Source organism: Nilaparvata lugens, chromosome 12 (genome assembly GCF_014356525.2).
Source record: "Nilaparvata lugens isolate BPH chromosome 12, ASM1435652v1, whole genome shotgun sequence".
NCBI classification, from domain to species: domain Eukaryota; kingdom Metazoa; phylum Arthropoda; class Insecta; order Hemiptera; family Delphacidae; genus Nilaparvata; species Nilaparvata lugens.
Genome location: NC_052515.1, coordinates 9704369 through 9731641, shown reverse-complemented (window position 1 = coordinate 9731641; position 27273 = coordinate 9704369). Strand labels below are relative to the sequence as shown.

At 33.5% G+C, this 27273-nt stretch overlaps 1 protein-coding gene and 1 long non-coding RNA gene across 6 annotated transcripts in view; both read right to left on the bottom strand.

The window, feature by feature from the left end:
- LOC111044412 (THO complex subunit 2) overlaps positions 1 to 27273 on the bottom strand; it is a 49294-nt gene that overhangs the window by 568 nt on the left and 21453 nt on the right. For 3 of the 5 annotated variants that reach the window (XM_039438876.1, XM_039438879.1, XM_039438880.1), the window contains 10 exons: positions 26374 to 26631; positions 21685 to 21775; positions 19265 to 19418; positions 17889 to 18057; positions 15494 to 15857; positions 14360 to 14406; positions 5556 to 5738; positions 4289 to 4355; positions 3686 to 3747; positions 1609 to 1673 (listed from right to left, as the gene is read on the bottom strand). In XM_039438876.1, the coding sequence (XP_039294810.1) occupies positions 1609 to 1673; positions 3686 to 3747; positions 4289 to 4355; positions 5556 to 5738; positions 14360 to 14406; positions 15494 to 15857; positions 17889 to 18057; positions 19265 to 19418; positions 21685 to 21775; positions 26374 to 26631 (1460 nt within the window). The remainder of the gene's footprint in view (positions 1 to 1608; positions 1674 to 3685; positions 3748 to 4288; positions 4356 to 5555; positions 5739 to 14359; positions 14407 to 15493; positions 15858 to 17888; positions 18058 to 19264; positions 19419 to 21684; positions 21776 to 26373; positions 26632 to 27273) is intronic. The other 2 variants (XM_039438877.1, XM_039438878.1) reach the window with 2 other exon arrangements.
- Positions 7811 to 11190, bottom strand: LOC120353816. Its single transcript, XR_005572624.1, has 2 exons — positions 10130 to 11190; positions 7811 to 8825 (listed from the first exon to the last, which is right to left on the bottom strand). It is a non-coding gene; the product is annotated as an uncharacterized LOC120353816 (long non-coding RNA).

Sequence of the window (27273 nt, the reverse complement as noted above, 5' to 3'; positions counted from 1 at the left end):
TCAGTACGGCCATGTGAGTATGAATAATACCATTAGAAATTATGGTAATTATATTTTCACTGTCACTGTTGTGTGCAAATCTAGCTTTAGGGTGTATGATTCCCACATGTTTTAATGAGACTATTCCCACTCAGTCCGCCCAACTGAGTATGAATAATACCATTAGAACTTATGGTAATTATATTCTCACTTTCACTGTTGTGTGCAAATCTAGCTTTAGGGTGCATGAACACAGAGATCGGTAAGGCGTTCCGAGTTCCAGTGGTCTTAAAAGGGTTTAGAAATATACATGAGTATAATATCTATATCCTTCTAATCTCTACAATTTTCAACAACTTTTAAAACGCTAGTGACCTTGAAATCGCTCTAGCCGTGAAACAGCGACTTGAAAATACGCGAAGATGAACCTAGCCTCAAAACCGCTCTCTGTGTGAACACACCCATAAAGTTGCGTGTGGAGCTGTCTTAAGGCAGAATGGGAATAGGATCTAAGAAGAAGGTATATTTTTACAATTTACACTGTTAGTACAATATGCATAATATACGAGAATGCCTTTAGTAAAGGTAGGACAGCTGTGCCGATTCTGAAATTTCATCCTACAATGACAAAACTAAAAAATAATACATAACTTTTTGCTATTAGGAAAAACGACTAGCAGTCAGATATTTTACAATAAATGAATTAATCACTCCTTGTGACAACGAGATCTTTCGGCGGGTCCGCCATCTTCTTGGTTGTCATGAAGATGGCGGACCTGCCGAAAGATCTCGTTGTCACAGTGAGTGATTAATTCATTTATTGGAAAAATCTGACTGCTAGTCGTTTTTTTAATAGTAAAAAGTGATTAACTAATAAGCAGTTCGTGATGGAAAACAAAATTGAAAAATAATACATATTACTAAATCACTGGCAAGTTAAGTCTAATGACAGATAAGGATAGCAAACCAATGTAAATTTCACTTTATGGTATTTGTAAGAAGCATAATAGTGAAGGGAAAATTAAATGGATATAGCTTAATATAACTAAAGTGCGAGATAAATTTCTTTTAACACGGCTCTTTCTCAAAGACGGAGAGGTCCGATGCTCTATCCTCCACTAATCTCTCCCACTACCTAGCAGCATTCTCCTTCTTTTGTGTCTGTGTGAGAGAGCTTTGTAACGCTTCGCTCCCCTCCACTGGCAATGTTCCAAAGTGATATGTTTGTGTATGTTACGGAGATGCGTTCATCACAAGAACCTGAAGCGAAATGACACGGCGCATCCAATTGTGCGCAGGATGTCCGTCTGTGACTATGCTACAAACTGTGGAGGGAGAAATGGGTTTCTCCTCTTCATGTTAAAAGTAATATTTATCTCGCACATTAGTAAGGTTTACTTTAAATTGTCGGCATTGGTTGAATGAGAAGCACTCATGTTATTTATATTATAAGCAAAGTAAACTTTGCAAACTTTTCAATCTTAAAAAAAACAAACCAATGCTGATAGTTTGAAGTAAATCTCACTATTGTATCCCCATGCTACTCCCAAACAGAACACGTCAAGCTAAGACACTAATTTTCAAATAATCATCAATAACTTTTATAAAAAATAAGTTTGAAAAGGATATTGTTTATCTCTGCCACTGCTCTCTCTATCGTGCGATCGCTCTTCTCTGGTATATGGAGACTTGTCCTGAAAACAAAAAGAACAATTTAGAAATATTGGGAAGTATAAAAAATAGATTTTATAAATTCCAAGAGATTACCACAGTTGAAACAAACTGCGAACTTCTTCAGAAGATCTTAAACTAGTTATTTAAAATATGTATAATATTTATTTAATTGGATTTTTTAAACAAAACTATTAGTAAAAATTTATTTGAAATTTATTTTTATAACCTGATGATGGTGTGGTTTGTATTATAACTCTATTATTTTATTAATTTCAAAGGTACTATAATTATATTTTATAAATAAAAGAAAGTATCTCTGAATTAATACATTTTAGGAAGTTATTTAATTGGATAAAATAAAAGTCAACCACTATCTAACTTAAATATTGTAGCAGTTTTACAAAACCAGGTTTCATGGCATAACCTGCCACATAGTGGTTGATAGTTCATAATATTGTTTCAATTATAATGGAACAATGCCACAAATTCGAACAAAGTTCAAAAATAGTTATTTGTGCAACTAGTGCGCAAAGTGACAGTTTGCTGCACCGAAAGAAACGTTTACGGAATGATTTCTTGAGTGCAGCAGAGGAACTTTGGGCACGTATTTCTCATTAAGTTTTTCCTACATTTACCATTGAATATGAAAAGTGGGTAATTATGGGTAAAATTCCCTGAAATCCATCAAATGTATATCTGTCTAATTTTATTATTAATAAATAAAATAGAATAATGTATGTGTGTTTGAATGGCAGGGCGGCGGTGTGCTGTCAACTGCTGTCCACCACCTCAAGATTCTTATAACGTGCACCACAGTCACTGTTACCAACTTAATTTGGATTTTGCTGTACAGGTGCTCCATGTAACCTACTAACTATTTTGCGTTGCCATGTTGCAAATCTGGAGTGCAGGAAAAATTTTTTCCTACAGATACCCTGAAAAGTGACCATTTGTGCACTGATTGCAGGCCGCAAAGAATCACTTTTCCGCACTAGTGCGCAAAGTGAGTACTTTGCGTACTCCAGATTTGCAGCATGACAACGCAAAATAGTTAGTAGGTTATATGGAGCATCAGTGCAGCAAAATCAAAATTAAGTTGGTAACAGTGAGTGGGCTGCTATAGTGAGCAGAGGTGCAACGAAGCACAACGCGCTAATTATTAAGTAGATATTATAACCAAGGACAACGACAGCACAGTGCCACCACAGCACACACCACACAGCTGCCCCCCGCCATTCAAACACTACTAGGCTACATTATTCAGGCAATTTTACCCATAATTACCCACTTTTCATATTCAATGGTAACTGTAGGAAAAATTTAATGTGAAATACGTGCGCAAAGTTCGTTTGCTGCACTCAAGAAACCATTCCGCCCTCGCCTACGGCTCGGGCGTAAACGTTTCTTTCGATGCAGCAAACTGTCACTTTGCGCACTAGTTGCACAAATAACTATTCCCGCACTAGAGCGGAAAAGTGATTCTTTGCGTTCTGTAATCAGTGCAGCAATGGCCACTTTTCAAGGTAACTGTAGGAAAGCAGATTTTTCTGTATCTAGTAATAGTTGAAACCATAGAGAAAAGATAGCATGAGAAGATATCCCCATGGTATAGGACGTTTATGTTCGTAATTTCACTGTTAACACAAACTGATAGTCCACGTAGTTCTTATTCGTATGCTATGTTTGTGACCTGGTAGTCCCTCATACTGTGCCGTACTTACATTTTCTCCCGATCAAAACAGTAATAATAGACAGTAGACGACGGCAATCAGCTTGAAATTTCGTACATAAACGAACTTCACCATGTGATATCCTCTAATGCTAACTTATCTCTACGGTGAAACTGACTTCTATAAATCTACTCGACTCTTACAAAATGATATTCCAGCAACATAAAATGATACATAAAGATTACATACTCAAACAAAATCAACAAAGTATACTCAAGATATCCGTATCAGAAAAAAGAACAGATAATTCTGTTTCAAAGACAAACATTTTCATCTATAAAAAATGAATTTCAAAAACTTACCCTGTAGTGATGTTTATCACGATGCGAGTCCTGTTGATCACCGTTAAGCGCCATTTTGACAGCTGAAACAAATTTAAAATAATGAATTATTCAGTATTCAGTAATGGATTAAACTAGACGCTATCATCAAATTTTCAAGTGTATCATCAAGTTGTTTCAATGCAACTATATTATTAATATACAATACTTCCTGAATACTAGTTTCATTAGCCAAGAAACTAATCCACATTCCATTACCGAGTTAGATAAGGTTTTAGTGAAATACAAAAGTATTATTCTAAATCTCAACTTATTCTTCATGTGTAGCAGTGAAGTAATAATAGGGCGTATGCTGGGTATATTGGCGAATTATTATCCATATTGAATTACAGGAAGACTAATAAATTATTGTCATCTAGACTTGTAAATCATTTAACAATCTACTAATAAGTGGTTTTCATTATTTGAAAAACTTTGAATCCAGTGAATCCAATTCAGAAGTGGTAACAACGTTGTCAATTATTAATGATGATGAATTATCTTTGATTCATGATTTTATAAACTATAAATAATTATTAGTATCAGAAATAATCAATTAATTATGTTTTGATAAATATATTTTACCTTTCTCTTCCTCTTTCCTACGTTTCTGTTCAGCAGCAAGTATGGCTGCCTCATCTGCTCTTTCCTGCTACAATAAATCTCAAATTAATTTTCCATGATTACCAATTAAATAATAATAGAAATACTGCTAACAATAATATTGTTAGAAAAACATATAGAAGTTGACAGTTGAAAATCATATGTAGTAGGCCTATTTGACATGAGATTTATGGTAAAATTAATCGCTCAAATTAGATAAGTAACGAGTTCTTGGTGAACAAGAAAAAAATTTTCAATAGAGAGAAGTTGACATCAAATATTGAAGTCTCCTTTCAGGGATTATGATTGTTTTCAGTAAGAAGGATTCAATATTGTCAAGTCCCCAACACGTAGTGGCTTTTTGTATGGACTGATATGGTAAGCTTATTGTTTAGTCTTCGGGCCGTTTGCACAGTCAAAGCTCACAGTGAATTTAATCAGCTTGTTGCTTGAACACAAAATGAGCCACATCCTATTATATTAAGCGAGCAATTTCTGTTTGTCTGTTTATATTTTTATATCTGGTTATTTATGTTCAACGGATTTCGAAAACAGTTCTAACGATTTTCACGAAATTTGGAACATAGTAGGTTTATGATATAAAAATTTGATTGCACTAGGTCTCATCCTTGGGAAAACTTGCTGAACGACAATAAAAGGATAATTCATCCTTGGCTGAAACAGCTGAGACTTTCGTCGTCTATGGATAGTAAAAAGTGAACGAGTGATTCTATGGAAAATCAAAATATCGCATCCCCGAAATTCATAAGCTGACGTATAGCCAGCTGTAAAATATAATCACGATCATTTTAGAGAATTGTGTTGTTTAACAATAAATAAAAATAACGAGCGAAGCTCGATGCCCCGATATCTATAACGAACGAGACTTGATTTATTCCAGTTTAAGATGAAATTTAGTTTTAACCTACACTGTGCAAATGGCACTTGGTTTTATTAACTACTAACATTTTTAGTTTGGTAGATTTCAGCAACAGTTGGTATCCTTGTTGTGTTTGGGCTCATAAACTACCTAGGATAATTACCAACATTTTGCAACACTGTTACAAAAGTTTAAAAGTTACAAAAGTTACAAAAGTTTGGTGTTACAAAAGTTTTGTAACACCATTTTACAAAACTTTTTCGGCTCTAGTGTTATTTCGCAACAGTTGGTAATCCTATGTAGAGGCTACTCAAGGTAATGCTTAGTGTAATTAGTACAATTTTCAACAGATGGCAACACTCCACTCACCCGTTTTCTGCCAATCTTCTTCTCTTTTCTCAGTTCTTTGGAGTTGGCTTCATCCGCAGAGCGCAACGACGATTTTAGCAGCGATTTTTTCGACTTCTCTCTTCTTTCCTTTTTGTCCAATTTATCCGAACTGCTCTTTGAACCGCTTTCCATCATCACCAGTTTTTCTTCGTGTTTCGAAGACTGTAACAGAAAGAAATAGCTTATCAAGAACATTTTTCCATTTTACAACCACAAAAAAAATTATTCAAGTCTCTACATGACTTTGCAAACAACATGACTCTAAAATTTGCCTACTCACAATAAATTGTATTCTTGTCTAATTGTATTCTACTCATAATAAATTGTAAAAATATAATATATTGTATTAAGTCTCTACATGACTTTGCAAACAACATTACTCTAAAAATTGCCTTCTCACAAAAATTTGTATTCAAGTCTCTACATGACTTTGAAAACAACATGACTCTAAAAACTGCCCATCTTTCTAATAAACGTGTCGCCAAATCTAACTTTGTGTAATATTGAGGTAATTAAACCCTATAAGACTATAACAATGAGATTCACGTTAATGTAAGCGCCTGATTATTACTATTAGTTTGCTATCCTTGTCTATCATAAGACAAACCAGATGTCTCTCATACATTTCTAGTTCCGCACCGTTCCGAATCGTTTGTAGACTACGAATAAATATAATGAACTACCTACCTACCAAGATATTTTATCTCAGTTATGAAAATTTATTATTAAATCATGGAAAACTATATTTTCTCAATAAATAATATATAGATGGAAATTACTGAGATATTGCATTCATTCAAATGATAGTGAATCAATAATTTTTATTAAACGAAAATTCGCATTAAATGTTGAAAATCACCCCGAAGACTTCTGCAACTGCAAATATTGACAATAGGGTAAACAGCTAGTGGAAGAAGTAGCAGGATCCTTCGGGGTGATTTACAGCATTTAATGCTAATTTTTGTTTAATAATAATTATTAGATAAGATATAATTGATCACTATTAACAGGCATCAACAATTAATATTACATTAAGTTCCAACACTGAAATGACGACTTACAGACTATTTCGTATGGCAGTTCGTAAAGGATAGAGAAATTCAATTCTTCAATTAATATTACATCAGGCATAACCGGGATGACTTGAATCTACTATAGCAGACGGTAGAAATATGAAACTTGGCAACTTTGACGTCCTATCATATCCATTGACTTTATTAAGTGAATCTCACTATAAGATATGTAACAAATTTTACAAAACAAATTACATTTTTTAGTACTTCAGTATTTAAAATCTATTTATCTATCAATAAACTCAGGAATTTAACAGCACGATTTTAAGTAATATAATATTTAGGCCTATTATTTTATTAATAAAAACAATATAAAAATATTGTAGTACCCTTTATTTTTTAAAACTTTAAAATAGTTCAACTAGTTAATAAAGGGTACTACAAGATTTTTATGTTGTTTTAATTAATTTGTTCAAAAGTAGCCCATATAAGTGAAGTGTTTTCATTATTTTATATATATTTGATAAATGTACAATGAAATAATTCCAAAAAACATTCATTCTCTTCACAAAATAATAAAGTTTTGAAAAACTAAAGAATATCAATGGAAAATTCAAAAGTTCAATAAAATTTACTCTTATATTTGACAGAAAACCCTAGCTTGATATGAAAAAGTAGAACGATGTACAGCAAACCTAGATAAGTTCGTTATTGATTAAAATTAACGATAAAATCAATTCACCATCAAACCTTTTACCAAATACCAATACACTGCTACACTGGTTGAGAATTGTATTTAATTGAAATAGACACCAGTAGTTCCGATTTTATTATTTAGTAGGCATTCTATTTCAATTGATGTCAGATTCCAGCGCTGTAATTTCATCACAAACTTTGAGAAGAAGTCCTCAAGCTGAAGGAAGGTAGTTTTAATCTCAGTTTTAATAAATACGAATGATAGTTTAAATCGATCCCAGAGGATGACGTAGTTTTCTTGACGTTTCGTTGACTAAATCCACACGATTTTCAATTTTTTCCATTCATGATCAACTTCTGCATGATGAATTCAACCGATTAGTAGTTGAAATATGCTCAAACATGATCAACTTCTTCCAAGGAGTCAATACATTACAAACCAACTCTCGATCCCAATCTCCAATTTTATGATAATTTTCTCCAATTTTCATGTATGTAATTCGTAGTTTGAACAGCATTTTTACCCACTAGTATTCCAACTATTCTTAATCTGTGAATCTGTCGTTCAAGACGAAAATCATTACATCCATATTCAACATCTTTGAAAAATTGAACTTTTTAAAATTTCTTCTACAAGTTAGTAGTAATCTCGGAAGTAAAATCAACCAAATCAATACTCCCATAAATTCAACAGTTTTGTCGCAAATATAATCGATATTGGAAAATTGTTGAACACAAGTTCGAAGATCGATGGAAAACAAAAGTCTGGGGAAATATTTTCCAACTTGGACAGTTCGAATAGTAGGTAATTGAAATATTTTATTTAGAATAAATAATAAATCCGACGAAAACAGTTCTAGTCTTTTATACACACTTGTAATTACGATAACAGTTTCTCACATCGGAGCACTGGAAGGGCTATCAGTTCAATGAAAATTTATCCAATCATTATTATTGTAAATTACTCAGATGAATTGTGTTTGAGGACATGAATTATTGGTCATGATCCGTCATGTATACAAACATGTGGAGCTGCTCTACATTATAGAGAGTTTTCCTTTGAAATTGTGTAGCAAACTGAATTTGCGAAGAATGTAATCACTTATGAAATTTGTTAGTTGAATTTACGAAGCTCAAAATCGGTGGATGAATCACTAGAATTATTCGAAGGTGTAAAATATCGCTGAGCTGGTAAAATCTGAAGAACTGCAATTCGTAGATAATGTTAACCATTCTTTGAAGGTATTAATTCGATTTTATCACTTCGTATACTTCGTTGAGGGCTTGAGACACCAAAATTCATCGAACAAATGGAGTTTTCATAATCTTTTGGTTTCCAGAACATCAGGTGACATCATAAGTTGGCTGAAGAATGAGCAGAGTTCGTTGGTAACTTTATATTTCTCCAATCAAGTTTTTCGAAATATTGTAGATGTAGAATAATCTCCATCATTTTGTTCACTTCAGGTTGCATGAGAGTTCATCTTGAGACTTTATTATAACATCTTCTTTTTGTATCAATATCACAGTATTTCCCAACCTGAAAAAGAAAGAATATCAATTAGTTCTTTTAGAAATACATATTTCCGAGTTGAAAGACACTGAGTGCCGTATTTATCTCAAAAACGAACTTAGCCAAGTACGCATCAGGAACCAATCGTTCTGATTGGTTCATGTTATTGATTCACTTTAAATTGTCTGCATTGGCTGAATGGGAAGCATTGATTTTGCATATAAGTAATGCTGATAATTTGAAGTGAATCTCAATATAAATATCAAAAATGAAATTGGCTAACAATGATTCCAATTTTGCAAAATATCCTGTGCATAATAACAACGTTTATTAGTTTATATTATCAGATTGCAATATAAGCCTATATTCAAAAAGACACTTTATCATAGCATTTTATACATTACATTATCCGATTTACAGTAAATATCGGGGCAACGAGCTTCGCTCGTTATTTTTATTTATTGACAATCAGAACACAATTCTCTGAAATTGTCGTGTTTGTATTTTACAGCTGGCTATACGTCAGCTTATGAATTTCGGGGATGCAATATTTTGATTTTCCACAGAATCACTCGCTCACTTTTTACTATCCACAGAAGATGAAAGTCTCAGCTGTTTCAGCCAAGGATGAATTATCCTTTTAATGTCGTTCAGCGAGTTTTCTCAAGGATGAGACCTAGTGCAATCGAATTTTTCTATCATAAACCTACTATGTTCCAAATTTCGTGAAAATCGTTAGAGCCGTTTTCGAGATCCGTTGAACATAAATAACCAGATATAAATATACAGAAATTGCTCGCTTAATATAATAGGTTATTATATCAGAATGCAATACACTTTTATATTCAACAATACATTTTCAGATGGATTAGACAGAATGACACAGCAGTTCAAATAGCTATACTAGTTTGCAGCAAATTTAGATATCAATGAAGTTGAAGCACTTATTTCATTCTTACTTTATTTTATTATACTTTATACATCAACTTTCCTTTCAGGACTGGAGCTCAGTACTTCTTATATTCCAGCCTCAGCCTCACCATAAACTACTACATACCATCAAACATTAATGATTTATTTAGAATTAAAAAGTTCTCGAGCTTGAGAACTTCAAAAATGACATAAAAACGTTTTCTGCTAGTAAATTTTCTTCAAATGGAATCATTTGTATTAATAAAATAATTAACAAAGAATTCGACAAGAGATATAATATGAGAATTGAATATATATTTTATGTAGAACATATTAATTATCTGAAAATTTATTCAACTCTTAATAATAAAAAAATTTATAAATGACACATAAAATTGTCATATGAAATGTTTTATTACCTCAATATTCCAACGCTGGTTGCTTAGTCCCATCCAGATTATTTTCCACAGATCCTTTCTTGTATGTTTCATGATAGATTCCTCGACTCCATAATGTACCAACTCGTTTTTTAATGGATTTCTCCTTTTATATGTTCATTTTGAGTCTCACTATATCACTGAGATGAGAGTCTCTGAAACTAATCTTCTAACGACAACATTTTTGTACAAACATATATATTAAACCAACTTCATAAGTCATAACTAACCTGGATGACGAGAAATATAAATGCACTAAAGTATAAAAATGATAAGAAATTTAAAATATTACAGAATAAACCCAACTAACTCAACCTAACTCATAAGTCTCTCATAGAAATTCACATATAAAAAGTCAGATAAACAACGGGCTGAATATTTTTAATTGTACTAATTCGAGGTTGACAATTTCAGAGTTAAACTTTGTTATCACATCTATTTAAATCAATTAATGGAATTTATTTGCCGAAGTCAGTACATTCATAAAAATTGCAATTTCTCATAAAGAAATATTTTGAGTTTCATCAAATTCAAGTTGAAACAATAGAAAATACCATTTTTATGTTAAACGAACAGGGTTAAACGTTGTCAGTTTCACAGATTGCAATAGGCTACAAATGACTACTATCTCTGATGGCCGATTTTCAAATATTACAATTCTTTCCCAGCTATTTCCCTACCTACCAATCTAATAAATAAATAAATAATGAATAAATCTATAAATGTAACGTTAATATTGGAGTATTTGAAACAATAATTTTTTAATCATGAGATCTGTTGAAGGAATATTTCTCCACCAAATTCCCAGCTACTTCTCTAACTATAGAATATGTAGTGTCACGCTAATATCAAGGAATTTGCAAAAAGGAAAACGTTAAAAAAGGGGATTTGATAGAGGGGTATTTCTCAACCTGTAAAATCTGGTATCGCATTTTTATTTAGGAACTATCCGATATAACATCACGTGACCTGATAATGTTAAAATATTATGAGACAAATTGTAACATTCAAGATCATCAGATTTAATTCAATATTTTGAAAATACTCACAGAACAGCTCAGAACGAGCGCCCTTAGAAGACGACAGAGTTTTATTGAAGTTGAGACGGAAAGGAAGACCTCCAATATGAAGAAGGCCCAGAATGAAGTCCAGTGATCCAGAGACACAGACTCCCTGACGTTGGGAAGACTCGTATTTTGGAATTTCCCAAAACGATTCCAAGGTCATCGGTACTACTTGACCTTGGGAAGACACTTTTTCTGGAATTTTCCTGATTAAAGCTGACATTGGACGACTCGTAGCTTGAAGATTCAAACGTAGTTTGTTTTCAATTTTGAAACCCGTTGATAAGTTAGTAGTCAACAAAATACTTGAAGTACTTCATACTTTAGTAGAGTTGCATGTAGAAAACAAACTTGGAATCCTTGACGTTTGGAAGACAGTTTTTTGGAAATTTCCATGTTAGTAGTCAACAAAATACTATAAGTACTTCATACTTTAGTAGAGTTGCATGTAGAAATCAAACTTGGAATCCTTGACGTTCGGAAGACACTTTTTTGGAAATTTCCAAGTAAAGATGACGACAATGGACGTTTCAAATATTGATGTTTTAAATTCAGTTTCATGTCGATGACCGTCCCGTCGATACGTATTACTGCACCTAAGACTTTATGTTATTTTCGATGAAGATAATCAATAAAGGAAATTGTTTTAATTTGTAGAAAACTATAATCAGGCTAATTCACTCATTTCAATAGTTTTCTTTAGGTAGTTTGGTCCTGTATTTTCTCCAATACTTATATATCTCATTGTCTCCTATGTTTTTAATTGTTTCCTACGTATCTCCTTCCACATTTATAGATACTGTTATTTTTGTTCCTTCAATTTCTCAATTAATAAAATCAATTATAGATCGTTTCATTTTCAAAATTGTTTGTCAATTCAGTTGTTTCATTTTCAGTTTCGGCAGTTTTCATCTCTTCTGGATGTCTATGCTTTTTACTCTTTTCCCATCGTATTCATACACTTTTTTGTATTCTACATTTTCATTCCATCTGTTTCTAAATATCTGTATCCTCGACACAGCAAAAACAGGAATGACTTTGTAATATTCCATCAAGTTTTCATTCATTGTAAATAATACTCAATTATTGTAGGAACAAATACCATAAAATCATACTGTTGACTGAATAATGGTCCCGTATACATAGCGTCATGGTTGATTCATGATACATGAACCATTCAAGTCTGTAATAATAATATTTAATCAAAAAATACCAATTTCTTCCAACACCAACAAAATCAATCTTTTCAAACATCAACATAACTCAGATCTCTTCATAATAACCTCATTATAAAAACAAATTCCGTAGAAATACTACATCAACATTCTACCATAGAACACGTATATTATTGCATTATCCTTTTATCGTAGGTTACCTAACTATATAAGGTGGTAGAAATAATATTATTATAATACTCGATAAACAAAACAAAACCTTCTTTTCTAATAACAAAATATCGAAGAACTTCCAAGTATCGAATTAAACTGATAATAGAATAGAAATTTATCACAGATTTATATGAATATTAACTATTTACAGTCTTTGACCCTTGGTCCAAAGTTTTTGAACTTATTTTGCAGTCTTTAGTTCAAGTTTTTCACTGATTTTACTAAATCATCATCATCAGTCTTTGAAGAAATAAGTTTTTCACTAATTTCAAGAAAGAATAGTCTTCTAATCCGAAGTTTTCACTAGTTTTAGACATCAGTCTTTCACAGTTCTTTGGAACCTATATTTCACTATTTGACGGTAACCTCGATTTGCATATTGCATGAAAAAATTGACGAGGATATTATATCACAGATCGAAGTTTTAACTACTTCGACGTAGTCGGCTTCCTATAGTAAATAGAGCGATATTATAGTAAATAGACGTCCTGTAGTGAACAGAGCGAAAATTTCCTTTCTCCTCTTTCTTTACATTCTCTTTACTTCTTCTTCAATATCCTTTACCTTCTTGGTTCAAACACTTGCCTCGTATTAATATAGGCTACCATTTAATAACCACCTTCTTTTTAATAATTGTTCTATACTACTTTTTGGATTTCTTCATGTGCTCCTTCGTTGAAGATGGAAAAGTAACAAGTTTATTCAAGAAACTCCACGTTGATCTACACCTTTTTCGTGATTTGTCCCTTCTCCTGGACGAAATGATTCTTCTCTTTTTTTATATTCTTCTCCCATTCTTCATTTTTCAACTCCTTGGTTTATCAAGAAGGATTTTCAAAAACCAATTCACAAGTAGCTGGGAATTCTTAAATATATACTCTCCACCCATCTTCTTCTTTGCTATTATCATTCCTTGTATCAAAATCTAGTCCAATATCTTCTTTTGACCTTTTTCTCCTCATGTACCTTCAACGCTTTGACGAGGTAGTCACCTTTACTTCTTCATTAGTTTCATTAGTATCGTCTTCTCAATCATCTTCTACATCGTTGGCAATTCTTTTCTACTCAATATTTCAACTTCATTTCAATCCATTTCTTCTCCTCCTCCTCCTCAATCTTCTCATCAGTAGTACCTCTGTTGCCTCTCCAGTCTTCTATTCTTCTTCTTCTTCTTCTGTTCCAACTCCTCCTCCTCATTCTTCTCTTTCTCCTCCTTCTGCACTCGAACTGCTTAGCTTTCTTGGTTTTCGCATTCATTTACACATCTTCCTCTACCGTAGAAGATCATTTTCTCCCCAGTAATAGAAGCAATACCATCGAACAAATAAAGCGTCTCCTCTCTTCTTTTCTCTAGAAAAATCTCCCCTTTTTTAGTTTTCATTTCATTGTTTTCTTATCCTCCTTGAAATAATTTTATGTTGTTCATTTTTCATTTTCCTTTTCTTCCTCCACCCCTCATCATCATCATCATTATTATCATCATCCACATCATCATCTCCTCCTCCTTCTGCTCTCCTCTGTCGTCGTCTGCTCCCCCACCTCCAACTTCTACTGATGTTGTATCCGTTCTTCTTCTCTCTTATTATAACTTTGCGAGAAATCGCACAACCTCTCTGTTCATAGTGTAAATTTAATAAACTTTGCTCTAGAAGGTAACAGATGATAACAGAGTGCCGAAGTAAAGTAGCTGTAGGATGTAGAAACGAGCAGATGACAGCAGACGTCAGCAGATTGAGTCAGCAGACGTCGATGATGCTTACCTTCGATGAGCTACTGCCACCTCCTTCCACCTTACGTCGCTTCACTTCTGAAACAAACACAATTACAAACGATTACAAACAAATACAATAAAATCAAACTGTTACAATTGAAAAGTACTGCATAACAAACTAACCTTAATTGAAAGACCAGCGGCGTTATGGTAGACATAGAACAGAATGACTGACTTTATTTCTGACCTAGGATGGCGAAGTTAGGGCGCAATCGGCCCTCTCTTACACTCAACCCACATATTGAATGAAAACGATAGTTATAAACAAATCAATTTGCATGTAATTACTTATAAGGCAAATAAATGAATTTGAATTTGAGATACTAGTTTCTATTGTTACAGAGCATTATGAATCTCTAGTAGACTAAACGTTTACTAGAAGCATCAATTTCTAGTAAACTAAATGTTTACTAAAAACATCAATCTCAAGTAAACTGAAATGTTACTGTTTTCAAACATTGAGCAGCAATATAATAAGTTCAATAAGTTCTTTTTTAACTTTTTTTAATGAATTTATTGCAAAATACAAGAAAATTTTTTACAAATAAATATAATCATTGAAATACAATAGTTTTTGGCGTGACTGGAAAAAGAAGCATTGAGCTCCAGCAACATGTTCTAAAAAAATTGCAGAAATATGTACTGTGGGTGAAGACCTACGTTTGGTCATTATCTGTTGATAGATGAAGCTCTACTGTGATTGGCCGAGACTGGACACACTCAAGTATTCTAAACATGGCCATGAGAGTCGTTAAACTGCAACTAATGAAGAGAAATTTAGTAACCAACAAGAACAAATGGCTAATAATAACAGTAAGTAATATTAGTAAGCTTACCCATTTGGTTTAGTTAGTTACTAAGTTTCTTTTCATTTGTTAGTGTTTGATAATTCTCATAAAAATAATTGGGCGTGTCTAGTCTCGGCTAATGACCGAAGAGATCAACCTTCATTGGTCAACATTCACAGCTAATAGCCAATCGTAGAGCTTCACTCACACTATATACTATATTTAACACTATATAATTATTCTGCAGTTCTGTTTTCTGCTATAACCCAGGAAGATACAGAAAAAGAATGAAGAAAGAAAAATATGAAGAATCTCACAATAAAACTGTGACTAACCTCTGTCATGATCAGGCTCCGAGCTCCGCCTTGCGGGAGGTGGTGTGTTATCGACAGTGCCTCTCAGCGACCCCGAACTGCTGTTCGAGACAGAACTCAAATCTCCCGCGCGGTCGCGATCAGCTGTTGCCTCCGAGTAGTAGTTCGTAGAGTTGCCACCTCCACCCGATGACGTCACAGCGCCACTATAGTAGTTCGTAGAGTTGCCACCACCCGATGACGTCACAGCGCCACTGTAGTAGCTGCTGCTTCCCCCTCCACTACCACCGCCGCTTCCCCCACCACCACCTCGCATGGTCTCGTCTTTGCTGAGTGGCATTGTTGACTCGCCGCGGTCTTTCTCCCAGTCACGGTCTCTCTCTTCCTGCAAATCAATCAAATTCCACAGTTTAATATTTCTTCAAATACAAGATTATTATTATCATCATCATCTAAGTGGGGTTTCACATCAAGCTGGGCCGAGCCGAGCGGAATCCGCTTGCGCGCTAACTATGCAGGATTTAGTCGGGAGCATTCAAATCAACGCCGGGTGATGCCGAGCGGTGCTGGGCCGAGCCGAGCGGATTTGTGCAGTCGGCTTGACGGCCGACTCGAGCTTTTTCGGCCAAGCGGATTCTGCCTTCTTTCAGTTTAGTTCGATCTTCCCACGTAGTGAGTTGCGCAGCATTTTCTATTTCCAACTAAAAAATGTCTACAATGCAAATCGGCAATCGACTTTAGTGCGAACGCAGGCAGATGGCGCTCGGCTCGGCTCGGCCCGGCCCAGCTTTGGTGTGAAATCCGCCTAAGGCTGGCCACTAACGGTAGGCCTGCATGTAGGCCTGAATTGTATTTGAATATGAATTAATAAATAACAATAATAATAAATGCTTGTCTCTTCACACTAAAATTAGACATTATAATACAGTGATAAAGCCATCAATGCTATATGCCAGTGAGACCCTAAATCTCAACAGGAAAGCTGATCTAGAAAATTTGAAGAAAGAAGAAAGGAAAATAATAAGAAAAATTCTAGGTCCGAGATTAACTGAGAATGGTTTTAGATTACAGAAAAATAGCACAGTTGAGCAACATTCAAATATTGTAACAGACATGAGAAAAAGACGTCTAAAATTCTATGGTCATATCATGAGGCTCCCTGACCATAGAATCACAAAAAAATAGTAAAATATGTAGCTTCGCTTGCCTATGGAGGAGAATGGATTAGGAATGTTAAGAAAGATCTAGTTTTGGCAGGAATCACTGATGATGAAATTAAAAATAGAAATAATTTCAAAACAAAAGTGAACAAATGGGAAATTATTCCAGAGATAAAAGCACCAAGAGTTGGCACAAGAGAGTGAAGAAAGAAAAGCTGCATTTTCTCAGAGAATGAAAAGCTGGTGGGCGAACAAGAAAACTGCCAAGTCTAATAAAAATCGATGATCATGATTTCACTCAGCGTCTTCCACTTCGGGATCTCTACGACTAATAATAATAATAATAATAATAATAATAATAATAATAATAATAATAATAATAATAATAATAATAATAATAATAATAATAATAATAATAATAATAATAATAATAATAATAATAATAATAATAAATTAATGTATCATGTTTACACACACATATGTTCATCATTCATGTACTGCATCAGTAAGAGGCTTCTAACACAAAATAAACAACAAATAACCCACTGGAAAATTAGAAATGATGATAATAGAATAATTTAACCTCAAATAGAGCAGCGAAGAATAATGAACAAAAATTCGGAGACACAAAAACTTGACCTCAAAAGATTTTGCTGGAAGCATTATTTCGCTGTGATGACACAATGTATGCTGAAATGTGTATCATGCATGTCCTACCGTTAGTGGCCAGCCTAACAATTGTTAAATTAAATACTAAGAGTTGACATAGGCTAATTTACACTGTAATCAAAGTATCAAAATTAGGGAGACAAGCAGTTTGAATTTGGGTTTATCTGTTGATTATCTCCCAATCATTGATTATATATTGTGCTTTTACAAATAAATGTTCATCTTGAAATAAAATACTATCCATAGATGAATACGAGAAAAAACTTGAAAGAAGTCAAACCAGACGAAAAAAACGTCATTGATAAAATAAGTGTATTTGATTAATTGAAGATAACATTTCGAATTTGAATGACTGAACATTTCATTTTAGAACTGAATTATTCAGAGAATAAGTTTACACAATAAAATATAGCTATTTTTTTAGTTTGTAGAGTAGCTTGGTAGTACAAGAGACACTTTTTTGAGATATTGTGCATATATTTGACCTTCAAAAGTGAGCTTCGTTTTTTCAACCTCATGACAAACAAAAATTACTAAAACGACTAGTAAGGATTGAAAATTACAAAAATAAAGTAAATAAATCTCACCCGATACATCCTCTCCTCCCTCGACTCTCTCGAACACCTCTCCTCCTTCTTCTCTTTACTACGTTTCTCGCTCTCCTCACGTTTCTCCTCTCTTTTTGATGCTTTATGCTCTTTCTGTTCACTGTGATCCTTATCTTTCGAAGATTTTTCAGACTTCTCTTTGGACGATCTAAAAACAAAAATATAAAATTCCTTACCAAAATTACTCTAGTATTACCAACTTTATTGAGTATTTAACGAATGATTTGATAATTAGTTCGCAAATCGAGCTCTACAAATTACTAAACTCATAGTTTGTTTGATAGTGTACTGAGGAATAATCCTAGAGAAAGGAGACCAGCTGGAAGGCCAAATACTAGATGGTGGGACCAGGTCCGGAAAGATATGAGGAGGATGGGCCTAAAAGAGGAGGACGCGGGTGACCGAAACTTTTGGAGAGGCTTAGTTGATGAGGCTAAGTACCGACTGGGGTACAAGTGGCCTCCGCAGTAAGTATAATTTGTTTGATAAAAAATTACAAAAGAAAACTATGGGAGATCATCAATGTTTGGCCTACTTTAAATAAATGAATACTTATTAAGCACAATGGTTCACCTCTTTCGAAGCAATCTTTAGTTGCTTCAGTATCATATCATAAATAATATTAGAAACTATGTTGTAGTGTAGACAATGTGTATCTTTATTAATATTTAAAAAAGCACTTACTTCTTATGATGAAATGAGGAAAATTGTTTCAAGTGAAAATTAGACAAATTTCTATAAAGTGGAGAAAACATAACCTATTTTCTGGAATATTTTAATGAATCAAAATTCGGGGGAGGAACAGTTTTGGGCTTTTCCTGTTGATCCTACACCAAATTATTATAAAAAATAATTTTTGTCATTGGATCAATAGAAGAATAGATAATACATTTCACTCCTTAGGAGGAGCTTCATCAGCCTGACACTCTGACCCTGGTAAAAGCTCCTCCTCAGGAGTGAAATGCATTCCTCATTCAATCATAAAAAAGGCCTCAGGAGTGAAATGCATTCCTCATTTCATCATAACAAAGTCCTCAGAAGTAAAATGCATTCCTCATTTCATCATAACAAAGTCATCAGGAGTGAAATGCATTCTTCATTTCATCATAAAAAAGTCCTCAGGAGTGAAATGCACTCCTCATTTCATCGCAAATAGAGACTGTTTCTAAATATTTACATAGATTCTCAGTGTCTATATTTCATTTATTTATTATTTTCAATTTTAATAATACTGACCGGAAGAGAAAAACTAAGCATACTCCGTGCATTATTTCTCTCTACTCTATACTACAAGATAGTTATTATATAGTGTTTCGTCATGGAAAACTTAGTATTAAAAACTAGATGAAACTTACGAAATAGAAGAATTTTCAGTAGTTCTATTGGAACTGCTATTGGCTGTGTCACCCCCAGCACCCATTCTCACCAATTGTCTCTTCTCTTTTACCACAACTACATCTTTCTCTGTCTTAATTGGCTTGTCACTGTTTGATACAGTCTTTTCTTTTTCTGAAATAGGAAAAAAATTGATAGTCAGCAACTAAAAATATCAATTCTAGTAAGAATGGTGATGAAACCGAAAGATTTAAAATTAACAGATAACAATGAAATATCATATTTTTTGTACTGTGTATCTTTCATCAACTTATAAAGAAACATGGAAGAATTGGTAATAGAATCTTTATTCTTCAAAAAAGATTAACAATACAACTATATTTGCATGTAAAAAAATACATTTCATTGGAGGCTCCTCTAAAGGTGCGAATTGGTAATAGAATCTTTATTCTTCAAAAAAGATTAACAATACAACTATATTTGCATGTAAAAAAATACATTTCATTGGAGGCTCCTCTAAGGGTGCGTACAGATTTACGCGCCGTGAACATGAGCAATTCACTTTTTATCAGCTGATGCCAAGCTTTTTATATCTATATCTTATACCGTTTCTGTAAAAATACAGATATAGTCAGCTGATTAAAAGTGAATTGCTCATGTTCGGTGCGCGTACGCACCTTTACGGGCACATACCTGTGAGAGAGGAGCGAGTTGTCTAGTAGCATCAATATAAATTATCTTAAATTAAACTATTTATAGCTATGAAAAATAAAACTAAATACAATAAAAAAATTGTTCAAGAGAGAATAGACTAGAGTAACAAATAAAACAAAAATGAAACTGGAGAGAGGTATTATTATTAAGCAAATATAATAAACCAAATCAGGAAAGAAGTGGGAAGCACGGTGAGATTGACGAACAAAATAAAATCGTCAAAAAAGATACAATAATCGTTGAAACTTGCATTTTTGACAAAGGAGCAAGAAGACTCATATCCAACAAGCGCACTCATTCACACATTCGTTACTCAATTTCAATGTTTAGGCAATGTACAATTATTAGCCAAAAATGGTTCAATCATCGGAAAGAGTAAGGTGATACTAAAATACCTTCCTGCCCCTCTAGGTTAAGGGAAGTCACCCAATTATTGACTATTTTTTATAGTAATTTATTCTCAAATTGTCTGGATTTTTTAAATAGACGGGCAGTTTTTAAAAAAGGAAATACATTTTGTAATGTGATAATTAATTCTCCCAATATTAATTGCTTTCTAAACTCAACTGAAGTGTAGCTTACAAGACAAGCAAAGTTTTACAAAACAGTAAGTTACAGTTTCTATTGAAAACAAAACGTTATAATTACGACCACACTAAATAAAAAGACTAAATATTGTTGAACCACAGATTAGTAAAGAATCGAGATACCGGTTTCGGTTGTTACACCATCATCAATATCTGGTAAACTATAATATTCCAAGGTCTTGGTTTATCAAAAATAAGTCTCAGTTTACCACGGATTGATAATGGTGTAACAACCGAAAACGGTATCTCGATTTTTAACGAGTCTGTACTTGGACAATATCTAGTATTTTTATTCAATATGGATAACTACCACAATAGTTGTTCTTTATATATTGATTGATTGATTGATTCATACAATAAGTACACCATCAAAATGATAGAGAAAAAAATAAGGTAACCTTGTGCTATTCTCCTCCCAAATTTAGATAACGTTACACATAGTCCGAAATAGGTTAGGTCTAGTAGTTGTTCACGAAATTTTCAGTCCTTAATTATTTTCACAAAGTATATTTTCCAAATTTAGATGCTTCAAAACCAAACATAAATGTAATGATAATCCTCAATCCATTCAGTTTGATTGTGCATTATAACTCTTACTAGTTAGGAATATTAGGAAGGACTTGTAAGAAGAAGAGGGGAAGGAGGGAAAGAAGAAGAAAAAGTAGAAGAAGAGGAAGAATTAATGCTATTATTGTTCAATTTATTATTTTTTAGTAAGGAATGTTATTCATTTGAATTGATTGTGGTGAATTGCATTTGTGTTTTATGGTTGAATGTTTGTACCTACTTTGTGGAAATAAATTTGAATTTGAATTTGAAACTTAGAATAAATATTTCACATTATTTTATAACTAAAATAGAAAAATATTCACATATTAAAGAAATAATTTTGCAGGACCAAAAAAGAAACTAACTATAAATCCTTGGGGACTTTAAATCTAGACATTGGAAATAAATCATCTATAAAGCGTATTTTCTTGTTTAAAGAAATAGATGGCTTTAAAAAATGCATATTCAAAAAAATGTTTATATAGGTAATTAATAGTCTAGTAAACAAAAGATTTTTGAAAAGAGAGGGAATCTTATCAAATGCAATGAAAGAGGTTTTTATTTTAACACATTGTAAGTTATATAAATACCTGATTTGACTTCACCATTGACTTGCTTGGAAGAGGAATTCTGTGAGGCGTTATGATCTGAGCTCGTTGAGCCGTCCTGACTTTTAGCAACCTGAAGCAAACAAAAAAGTGGTCAATTATGTCACATTATCCAGGCTAAATTTTGCAGTTGTAATAATCAGAGTAATATTTTAGATAAGTTTGGAACAAAATTGAGGGAATATGAATCGATGATTTGTACTTTTTCATGGAATAATAATAATTATTAGTTACATTAACAATCATTATGATGATCCAAGATTCAAGGGAGCATTATATTGTGATGAAATATTATATCAGCCACTACCACTACATTGGTGCTTGCAATTCATATTGTAGTTCTGATTTTTCAATATTGTAATATTAAAAAAATAAGAGAAAGGCTAATATGATACTGTTTGGAGACATAAGAAAAAAAACTAGAACCAATTTATCCATGCAGAGTTTCCTCAAGCTAGATACAGAGTGGCCCAAAACCTCGTATATTCCAATTTTCAGCTATTTCCGACAAATCCAGCAATCGGTCAGAAAAATTCGCTCTCACCTTCTTTTATATTATAAAATTCTAGATGAAATAAAATCATTCGAAACTCTCCATCTTGAGTACTGAGTTACAATTTTTCTGAAAATTGGAAATAAAAAAAATCAATTTTGATAAATTTTAGTTTTTATATCTTCCGATTGCTCCATTTAAATGCATAGTTTAAGGCCACCCTGTATCTAGCACAAATAAATTTTGCATGAAAAAATTGGTTCTGGACTTCTCTTATGTATTAGAACAATACAAAATGAATGTATTAAAAAATCAAAACTACAATATAAATTGTAAGCATACACACACCCCATTTCATGTCTATATTGACTGAGTTATAGTCCGAAAGATATTACTTTTAATATGAAGAGGGGAAACCAGTTTCTCGTTGCACAGTTTGTAGCATGGACAGAGTGGTGGAGCAGTGGAGTAAGCATGCTGCGCACAATTGGATGCTGACACAAAAGTAGGGAGAATGCTGTTAGGTAGTGGCAGTGATGAAATAGTGAAGGAAAGAGCATGTGGCCTCTCTGTCTTCGAGTGAGAACCGTGTAAAAGTCTCTCGTGTATAATCTCTAGGACTATAGATGCAACGTTCCTCGACATAGTTAGCAATTCTAACCTGTAGAACCCGCCTTCGGAATTCAAAGTCTCCTATAGTCCGAGAGATTATACACAAAAAACTTTTACACGGCTCTCACTGGAAGACAGAGAGGTCCGATAATCTTTCCTTCACTAATCACTCCCACTACCTAACAGCATTAAATTACTTACCAACAAAAGATTATTAAATTTCGGAACTTTTTGATCTTATAACCGTTTAATAATCTCGAAACAAATTCTTCATTTATGGTATCAATTTCCACAGATATACAGGGTGTTTCAGAAGTAGTGTCGAGAATTTTAGGGTATTGTACCTGGATGCTAGGAGACTACAAATGTCATATTTGAAGTGTCCAAAACTCAGCGGTTATCCTTATAGCTGCCATTTTGTTTTTTTCACTTAAAAATTTTTATCTCAAGAACGAAATGTTGTATTGATCTGAAATTTGGCATGAATATTTATGCTATAAAGACTCAACTATAAAAAATAAAAAAAAAATTTTTCGTTGAAATTTTTCAAAATGGCGGCCATTTTAAATTTTTGATGGCGAATATCTCGAAAACCGTCCATTTTACAGAAAATTTACAAGAGACAAAAAAGTTAGCAAATTTTTTCACAATTCCAATGATACCTAATTTATCAAGATTGGTCGAAGAATAACAGAGAAATTAATTTTTTTCGTACTGCATGCATGACCACTTTTCACCATTTAAAGATCAATATTAATTTTTTTTATAATTTCATGAAAACCGTTCTTATTACAGAAATATACAAGAATAACTTTCCTCCAAATTTTATTTTACATTGAAAAATATTAATTTCACTCAAATCGGTTCACTGATACTAATGCAGCAATTGCTCAAAATGCCGTCCTTCAACTTGATAACACAGTCTGCACCTTTCAATCATGGACCGTCGAACTGCTATAAAAGCATTTTCATCATCTTGAATGGCACCTGCTGCAGCAACCACTCTTGCCACAAGGTCTTCTTCGTTTTCTACTGGCGTGCTGTAAACAAGGTCTTTCATATGGCCCCAGAAAAAAAAATCTAAAGGGTTGAGGTCAGGTGAACGTGCGGGCCACGGTACTGGTCCACCCCGCCCAATCCACCGCTGACGATAGGTCATGTTCAGAAAGTCCGTAACAACATTTCCGAAATGAGCAGGGGCACCATCATGTTGAAACCAAATATTATATCTGTTTGCAAGAGGCACATCTTCCAAAAGTTCTGGTAGTATGTCTCTTAAAAAAGTAATGTACGTGGGAGAATTCAGACGATTAGGAAGAATGTATGGTCCAATCACGCGATTACCTAAGATACCCGCCCAAACATTCAGCGAAAATCTATGCTGATAACCACGCACTTTGACCTCATGAGGATTGTCTAAGGCCCAGACGTGACTGTTGCGAGAGTTGAAGATTCCTTCTCTTGTAAAGCTGGACTCATCGGTAAATAACACATTTTCTAGAAAATTTGGTTGGATAATGTCTTGCTGAAGAAACCAACGGGCACAGTTTACTCTTGGCTCATAGTCGCGTTCAACCAATGAGTGAACTTTTTGAAAGCGGAAGGGGTGAAGTCTTTCCTTGTTTAGTACACGCCACACAGAAGAAGCACTTGAATTGATTTGCTTTGCAACTGCTCTCGTACTCGTTCTAGGATTGAAATCGAATTTCTGCAATACTTCCTCTTCAAAAGCAACATTTCGAACTGCTCGAGGCCTACCAGCAATTACCCTGTTCCGTTCAAATGAACCAACTTCTCTCAGCCGATTGTGAGTTCTTGTGAACACCTTGTCGGAAGGGAGACGGCGGTTTGGAAATGCAGCTGCATACATTCTTCTTGCTTCGGTCGCATTGCCAAGAGCTGCTCCATACATGAAGTGAATATCGGTGTACTCCAGCGAACTAAATTCCATTACAATAATTGAATATTTGTGTAGAAGCAACGTAAGAAAATATTGAAACTGGAAATTTAAGATAGAAATAAGACCTAGGAAACGTGAGACTAAGAAATAGGAAGCACTACATCTGGTTCTTTACTTTTAATGAAACAACAATACTTTTACAAGACAAACATTATCATCTGAAAACCATTGTGAAATCATCTGTTTGCCCATATGGAGCCATACCGAGTTTCAAAGCTTCATCTTAAATACATCTGGAATTAAAAAATTAATATTGATCTTTAAATGGTGAAAAGTGGTCATGCATGCAGTACGAAAAAAATTAATTTCTCTGTTATTCTTCGACCAATCTTAATAAATTAGATATCATTGGAATCGTGAAAAAATTTGCTAACTTTTTTGTCTCTTGTAAATTTTCTGTAAAATGGACGGTTTTCGAGATATTCGCCATCAAAAATTTAAAATGGCCGCCATTTTGAAAAATTTCAACGAAAATTTTTTTTTTATTTTTCATAGTTGAGTCTTTATAGCATAAATATTCATGCCAAATTTCAGATCAATACAACATTTCGTTCTTGAGATAAAAATTTTTAAGTGAAAAAAACAAAATGGCAGCTATAAGGATAACCGCTGAGTTTTGGACACTTCAAATATGACATTTGTAGTCTCCTAGCATCCAGGTACAATACCCTAAAATTCTCGACACTACTTCTGAAACACCCTGTATATATATACTACACTTTTTGAACCCTATAGTGAGGTCCACGTAATAATGGCAGTGAAGGAAGACAGGAGAAAAACGCTGCCAAGTCTCTCCATTTTGCCACTGAGTGTACACAGCTGTTACTCAATTCATCCCATTAAATTTGATCTAATAATAATTATCATTTCCTTGATAAAATAATCAATTCAAATGTCAAATTAATCAAGAAAATATACTTTTTTCATAATTTGATTCAGAAATTTGCTTTCATAACTGAGATAAGAATTTTAATTTTATACAAACCTGAAATGGCGGTTAATTTAAAAATCTGTGATACACCAATCTGAATTTCAAAACAACAGAAATTAAGTTATTTGGTTGATATTCTATTCCAATTTCTTTTAAGAATAATAGAAAAATAGAAATCCCATTTAAAATAAGTAGTTTCAATGGAAATAATCCTGAAATAACCGTTCAATATTATTTATACCGGTACGAGTAGGTCTAACGTATACGTGTAGGGTAACTGAAGCATGGATGAAGTCTAGGATGATTAGTTATCAACTTTTAAAATGTCATTTCAGGTATTTTAATTTGTGTTTATTATACGGTAATATCTAAAAATTATTTCATTGTTTCAAAAATACATTTTAAATCAATTATACGACTCGTGTACTAAAGTATTTTGATAGAATGAAGAAGGAAAATGGCGGCTGAGAATGGTTTGTTTACTTTTGTACAGTCACTGTCAAAAGTAAAAATAAAATAATTTGGCAAACAGACAACATTGCAAAGCTAGAGAGAGATAGCGCTATCTGTTTTGTTGTATGATAGAAAAGGACAGCAACAGTATAGTCAATCGTACACTGCCATTATAACGTGGACCTCACTATAGTCCTTTTGATGGGTGGATTATGAACTGACCCGCTCGCCGACATGATGGAAGTCGTTCTCCCTGAGCATGTGAGGTGCGCGGGCCTTGAGCTGGCCGCTGTAGCTGGTGGCCAACGTGTACAGGTCCTGGCGTTCACTCTTCTCCTCCTCCTTCACCTTGTCGATGCGCCGTTCTATGAACTGCGACAGCTTGGTCAGCATCGGGTAGTGCGGCAGGATCTTGATCAGGATGATCAGTGCGTTGCGAATCTGCACGTAGTCTTTCGACTCCAGACATGTGCACATTGCCTAAAATTACAAATAATTTATAAAATGCGACTTGAATATTGTCACAACTAATGTAAGCGAGCATTCACATATTTTACTAGTAGTTCTGTGAACAGTAGACCTCACGCAGTTTTCTCATCCACAAGTATCTGAAGTCACCTGTTCTAGTTGATTCAATTCAATCACAATTCACAGTTGAATCATAATTTACTCTTAAAAACTGTTATTTGTTTTTTCCAAGATCAACAATTCACTTATGTTAATTACCTCAGTTCACGTTTGAATTTGTATCCCATATGATAATTTATCCAGTTCCGTGATAATCTTTACATCTGATAAAAATATTTCTCAACTATTTTTTTTTATCAATAATATTAAAATTTCTTCAGCATTATTTCGTTCATTTTTTAATCATCTTTCATTTTATTTTCAATCACCTATTAAATTTGCTTTTCAAATGTGAGAATATTGATACTGATGGGCACGCATCATAAAAAACATTGAAACCCTACCTAATAGAAATAGACATCTGTGTAGTGCATGCAATGAATAATTCACTTGTCAGCTGATTGATTATATGAATAATTCTATAGTCTGTAATTTAATTTCAAGTAATTTAAACTTCAATCAGCCGCCATTTTGGATACAAATATCATAGAACAT